General features: G+C 39.9%; 1 protein-coding gene across 1 annotated transcript in view; it reads left to right on the top strand.

The window, feature by feature from the left end:
• Window positions 1-7,119, top strand: part of ACSM3 (acyl-CoA synthetase medium chain family member 3) — a 40,086-nt gene that overhangs the window by 23,831 nt on the left and 9,136 nt on the right. The window contains exons 5-9 of the mRNA XM_004373310.2: window positions 1,756-1,899; window positions 1,993-2,149; window positions 2,410-2,489; window positions 3,976-4,099; window positions 5,379-5,459. Coding sequence (XP_004373367.1) covers window positions 1,756-1,899; window positions 1,993-2,149; window positions 2,410-2,489; window positions 3,976-4,099; window positions 5,379-5,459 — 586 coding nt within the window. The remainder of the gene's footprint in view (window positions 1-1,755; window positions 1,900-1,992; window positions 2,150-2,409; window positions 2,490-3,975; window positions 4,100-5,378; window positions 5,460-7,119) is intronic.

The raw sequence follows: 7,119 nt of genomic DNA on the forward strand, positions 1-7,119 counted from the left end.
AACAGGACAATAGGTTTGGGAAAACAAGTCGTGCCTAATCTCTCTCTCATCGCTGACAAGTCTCCAACATGTCGTATACAGCATAGAGGCCTGTGGGGGCTGCAGCTGTCAATAGTGCAGCCATGTTTAAATGGCATATATCCCCACAGCTGTCGAGTCGATTCTGACTCATGGTGACTCCATGTGTGTCAGAGTAGATTGTGCTCCATAAGGTTTTCAATGGCTGATTTTTTGGAAGTAGATCACCAAGCCTTTCTTCCAAGGCTCCTCTGGGTGAAGTTGAGCCACAACCTCTAGGTTAGCAGCTGAGTGCGTTAACCAGTTGCACCACCCAGGGACTCCAGGGAGTAGCTACTAGCTACTATAATTATACGGATGAATAAGGTCAAATGCCAGAATCAGGCAGAGCTGGGTTTCAAATCCAGGCACTCTGGCTTCTGAGCCCACACCCTTAACTGCTATATTTACTGTCTCTCATAATAAAAGATCAGTACAAAAACCCTGCCTTAGTTTTGAGGGCAACTATGTCTATGATAGAACAGATGGGTACACAGCTACAGGTACTATTTTTAAGGAAGATAATTATGGAGTCATAGACTAAATACTTGGTCTAGCTTTGTTGGTCTTTGAAAACAGCTTTTCCATATTTCTCATGGCCTGGATATTAGCACCTCAATAGCAGCTCAATACTCCCGGATAAATCTGTATGCTCTGTAGACACTTGATCTGTGTCTGACATGTGTGCAGACTTTACCTCCTTTCAGCTGCCCTAATGTAGGACTAGGGAGCCCTGGTGGTGCAGTGGTTAAGCACTCAGCTGCTAACCGAAAGGTTGTCAGTTCAATCAAACCCACCAGCAGCTCTGTGGGAGAAAGACGTGGCAGTCTGCTTCCATAAAGATTACAGCCTTGGAAACCCTATGGGGCAGTTCTACTCTATCCTATATGATCGGTATGAGTAGTAATCAACTCAATGGCAATGAATATGGATAATGTATGACTTATATAGAAGCTCAGTTATCCTTTAGAACTAAAATATTTTCTTTCTGTTTAACTGGGGTACTTCCTCCCCTGGATGGATGCTTAGACCTTCTTTAGTCTTATTGCTTTCTATGTCTAGAACTATGTAGACTCTTGTGGGAAACAATTCTATCAGGGGTTGGCAAACGTTTTCTATAAATGGACAGATAGTAAATATTTTAGGCTTTGCAGACCATACAATCTCTGTTGCAACTACTCAACTCCTCCACTGTAGTGCAAAAGCAGCCATAGGCAATACATACATGAATGGACATGGTTGCGTTTCGATAAGATTTTATGTACAAAAACAGGAGGCAGGCCAGATTTAGCCCATGGACTATAGTTTGCCGACCCTGCTTTATACCATTAACCGTGATTTCTATCAACATACTCATTTAAAAAAATCATATTTTAAAGTATCTACAGTTGAGGAAAAGGGGTAGTTCTTCTCATCTCTATGATTACAAGAAATTCTTCAGTGTTTTAAATGGTACAGCACTCCTTGACCATATGGAAAAAGCTATGAAATTTACTTTTAAGCTATTGATGATAAAGTTTAGTTTGATTCCAGAAAGTACCTAAAAAAATAGACAGATGGCTTTTAACGTGAAATTGAACCTAGGTCAACTAGGGCCTCATCCATGAGGTGAAGAGGTCAGTTCTTGATTTCTATTCAGTGGTAACAGTCTTTGACACTGTATTTGATGTATAGAATCATTGTCGTTTTCCTTCGTAGACATGTCAGTGACAACCACACCTGTGTGAAGACAAAACACAATGACCCTATGGCCATTTACTTTACCAGTGGGACAAGTGGAGCTCCTAAAATGACCGAACATACCCACAGCAGTTTCGGTATAGGATTATCTGTAAATGGAAGGTATCTCCACAACACTACAGCTTGAAGTGTCCAAATCGCAAAGGTGATGAATCATTTACTGGTCTTTTCTTATTTTTTTCCTATTTACATTAGGTTCTGGCTGGATTTGACACCCTCCGATGTGTTGTGGAATACCTCTGACACAGGCTGGGCAAAGTCTGCATGGAGCAGTGTCTTTTCTCCATGGATCCAGGGAGCATGTGTATTTGCACATTATTTGCCACGTTTTGAGTCAACTTCTATCTTGCAAGTAAGGCAGTGCCCAAGAGATCAGCATTTAGAAATACATTAGCAGGACAGATGAATACAGTAATTTGCAGACATCAGAACAGACAAAATGATTTAAGATATTTCACATCTGGCAAGTCAGTAAGTCTGAAAAAGTATACAAAGAAAAGGTGTGAGTGCATTTACCTTAAAATAAGTAAGTTGACCCTGTACCTACCATAGACATTTAAGTACTTATTATAGTTGTAGTAATGCTAAGAGTTTACTTCTTTTAAATTTCAGACACTCTCCAAGTTTCCCATCACTGTCTTTTGTTCAGCTCCAACTGCATACCGAATGCTTGTACAGAATGACATGACTAGGTAGGAAATATTGATAAATTGGCACTTAGTAGGGGAAGAGGGGAGAAAAAGGAAGCTATAAAATAAAAGATCTTTCTGTCTAAAAACACAGCTCCTGACTAGTAGGTTCAAGATTTAGGTATCTCCTCCTCCTCCTCCTTTTCCTTCTTGCTAATATTCTATAAATGACTATTACCGTGTCCAGTGTGGGCTCCCCCAAGCAAGAAGAGTAAAGGGAGACTTCAGCCCAGTTGGTATGGGTAAGAACCTATTTAATCTTTTGGATGATGGCTGCTACCTGAGCTGAGAAAGTAGAGGTTCCTCTTATTTGGAACCCTATCCCAGCAAATAGAAAATAGAATGAAGGTCTCTTACTCTATTACTGATTCCATTGAAAAGGGCAGATTGGTAAACATTTAAAACTTGATTTTTGAATAGAGAATACATTGACATGACATAAAATTCAACAGGTATGTAAGAACATGTAGTGAAAAGTCCCCCTCCAATCCTTGTCCCCAGTCACCCACTTCTCCTCCACCATGGAGGCAACCAATGTTTCCAATTTCTTGTGTATCCTTCTTGAAATCTATGCATACACAAGCCAATATGCATATCTTCTCCTTTCTTTTATAAACATAGCATAACATGTACATAGTTCTGTACCTTGTTTTTTTTTCCCCCTTAACAATATATCCTGGAACTGTGCTGTCCAATACGGTAGCCACTAACCACATATATATTTAAATTTAAATTTAATTAAATATTCAGTTCTTCAGTAGAACTAGCCATGTTTCAAGTGCTCAATAGCCACATAGGGTTCATGAATACTGTAATGGAGTGCATATTAGAAAACATTTCCATCATGACAGAAAGTTCTGTTGGACAGCACTGTTCAGGAGCTTCCTCATTCTTTTTATAACTGTATAGTATTTCCTAGTATACATATATCATATTCAATTTAACCAGACAATTGGTAAACTTTTAATTACTGACTTAAAATGTTATTATGTGGTACTGTCCCTAAGTTAAGGAAATAGTTAAGGGTGGTGCAAACAGTTAATATACTCAGCTACTAACTGAAAGGCTGGAGGTTCAAATCCACCCAGAGACAACTCAGAAGACAGGCCTGGTGATCCACTTCCAAATAATCAGCTATTGAAAACTCTACGGAGCACAGTTCTACTGTGACACACATGGGGTTGCTGTGAGTTGGAGTCGACTCAACAGCAACTAGTTTTTTCCCTAAATTAAGCCTGTGATAGATACCATGGCTTTTCTGGGCAATAAATCAGCTCCCCTAAAAAAAAGAGAGAAAAGAAAAAGAAAAACTAGTATTTGGGGGTATCATTTTATGATGTTAGAATTTTTTTTTGTATTGGGGAGGGGGGCCCGGAAGGAAGTACGACACAATTCATATTGAAAGTTTATTAGAAACAACCCTAATTTCCATTTCTCTCCACTTTTCCTCTTAAACCTAATCCCACCCCATTATCTGTTTTCTGAGAAGCTATAAATTCAAAAGCTTAAAGCACTGTGTGAGTGCTGGTGAACCAATCAACCCTGAAGTGACCAAACAATGGAGGAACAGGACAGGCCTGGATATCTATGAAGGATACGGACAGACTGAAACGGTATGCTAACCCCACTGAAGAGACAGGGCTAGATGCGATTCAGTCAGATTAATAAATATCAAAGTGTCTATTAAAGCCTTATGATTGTTTGAGGGATAGGGAAGGAATGGAGTGGTTAGAAGAAGAGTATTTTTAAAAAAAGCTTGAGGAAACCTAGTTGCCAGAAAGCTTTAGAACAGATTAACAGATACAGTTGTTTAAATAGCAATTATCGAGAAAAACACTGTAACTGATTAGGGTGAAGGCATTACAATATTTTTTAAACGAAAAAATACTAGCTGTATAAAAAGAGTTTTCATCTTATGTCATATGGTACTTTTACTCAAGGCTGCCTCAAAACAGAAAACTCTGAGTTCCTTGTTTCTTGAAATATTAAGAGTTTGGTTCGCTGTGAGTTGGAATCCCCTCGACAGCAACGGGTTTGGTTTAGCTTGGTTTTGGATAACTCCTTGGCAAACATACTTAGAGTTCTTTAAACAGCTCATAGAAATAATTAAGAATAAGAAGGAATTAATGAAAAATAATAAAAGCAATTATTATGTGTAGCAGTTTTTGGGCGGCGAAATGAACAAAAAAGACAGACACACACAAAGACAAACAAGACTGCAGCCCCGAGGACTTGCAGTAGTTTATTTTTAAGGTCTCCGCCTGGGCATTATTCCAAATATCTGGTAAGTTGTTTTTCTCCTTCAAAGCACATCAAGACTTTTGTAAATATCCGAACTTATCTTTTAAGGCTCACAGATCAGCAAGTTCTCAGAGACTCGGTGCTCCCTCCCGTTTGCAGGTGGGAACGGCACGTCTGCGTGCAGGACGTGCAGTCCGAATCCCGGAGACCTTGAAATCAGCTCGGGAGTGTCCGCGTGCAGATCATTCCCAGGCTGATTATTTCCCACATTATGGAGGGAGGAGCCCTGGTGGCATAGTGGTTACAGTGCTTGGCTGCTAACCAAAAGGTCAGCAGTTTGAACTCAGCAGCCGCTCCACAGGAGAAAGATGTGGTAGTCTGCTTCAGTAAGGATTTACAGCCTTGGAAACCCTACGGGGCAGTTCTACTCTGTCCTATAGGGTCACTATGAGTCGCAATTGACTTGACAGCAATGGGTTTAGCTTTGGATAGTTTAGTAATTATAAATTTATTATGTGTTATAACTTTATTATACATATTTGCTGAGTGTCTATCTCTGTACTCCTTGAGAGCAGAGGCTTTGTTTAGTTTTGAGTCTGGTTTAAATTTACTTGTAATGTTATCTTATTTTTTCTTCTTCTTCCCGACTAGGTGCTAATCTGTGGAAATTTTAAGGGAATGAAAATTAAGCCAGGCTCGATGGGAAAGCCTTCTCCTGTTTTTGACGTTAAGGTTTGCACATCTCCACACCTCTCTCTTTGTTTTGGTGTTGATTCTTGTTACTATGACCTTGTTACTGTGACCTTGTTACTATGACTTGTTACTATGCAACTCAGAGATGGATATGGGTTAGAAACATTAGTTGTTGGTCTCTTTTTATTTATTTATTTAGTGTTGCAAATAACCTATATTGTGTCATGCAGTTCCACACATTTCACTGGTATTAACTCATTTACTTCCCAGAAGGAACCTATAAGAGATATACTAACATTAGAACCATTTTACAGATGAAGCACAAAGAGGTAAGGAACTTACACGAGCTAGTAGTCCCTTAACCACAACACCGCACTTCCGGTGAGGGAGGTCAAGTCCTTCTGAGGGGGTCAACTAGACCAAAATGGGCTACAATTTACTGAGGCTGCGGCACTCTTCTTCTCTGCCCCAGTCCTCCTGGGCTGGTCCTGAGCTCTCTGGAATCTGACTGGCCCACTGCCGTTACTACCACCTGATCTCTAGGAGGCCTCCTATTTCCTGACCTACACACTTTGTACGGGGTTAGAAATCTTCTCAGATCAACCCAGCCAAAGTTACCCAAAGGAACTTGTATCAATACATAAGAGAAAACAACAGCAGTAAAAAGACAAAATGGATGAGTTTACAGAGTCGAGAACTCAGAACCAAACTTTACTGAGGGTTAATTTTAGATTAAATCAATGTTTCCCAAGCTTATCTGATCTTAAGAATCACTACGGCACTTGCTTAAAATACTAATTCTCAGGCCCCTTCCCTGGGGAGTCTGATTCAATGATTTGGAGTGGGACCTAGGAATCTGTATTTTAACAAGCACCCCAGGTAATTCATATGATTGGAAAGTTTAGATGAGATTGACTGTTGTTGTCACTGTTCATAGAACAAACCAGACACTGGGTTTTCCCCCTCACTTTAACCTTGCTATGGGAACTTTGTATAAAGATAGCATTGCCTAGTGGTTCCAGTCTGGCTCTGCTACTTATTAGCTGAGTGACTTTGGGTAAGCTATTAAAACCCTCTAAGCCTTAGTTTCCTGATTTGTAAAATGGGGACTAGTGTGAACAACTTGTCCCAATTAGCCTGGGACCTACCTGGTTTTAGCACTGAAAATTAGGCATCCTGGAAGCCCCCTCAATCCAGACAAATCAGGATGGTTGGTAACCTTAATAATAACAAAACTGGTTTCATAGTGTTTTTGTGAGGATTAAATGAGATGATATCTCTAAAGTGCACAGCAGAGGGCTTGGCACATGTTATGGATTGAATTGTGTCCACCAAAAATATGTATCAATTTGGCTAGACCATGATTCCCAGTATCATGTGATGGTCCACCATTTTCTCATCTGATGTGATTTTCCTGTGTGTTGTAAATCCTACCTCTATGATGTTAATGAGGCAGGATTAGAGGTAGTTATAGTAATGAGGCAGGACTCAGTCTACACAATTAGACTGTATTTTGAGTCAATTTCTTTTGAGAGATGTCTTAGTCATCTAGTGCTGCTACAACAGAAATACCACAAGTGGATGGTTTTAACAAAGAGAAGTTTATTTCCTTACAGTAAAGTAGGCTAAAAGTCCAAATTCAAGGTGTCAGCTCCAGGGGAAGGCTTTCTCTCTCTCAGCCTTCTCATCAGTGTTCCCC

This window comes from Trichechus manatus, unplaced genomic scaffold (assembly GCF_000243295.1).
Source record: "Trichechus manatus latirostris isolate Lorelei unplaced genomic scaffold, TriManLat1.0 scaffold00024, whole genome shotgun sequence".
NCBI classification, from domain to species: Eukaryota; Metazoa; Chordata; class Mammalia; order Sirenia; family Trichechidae; genus Trichechus; species Trichechus manatus.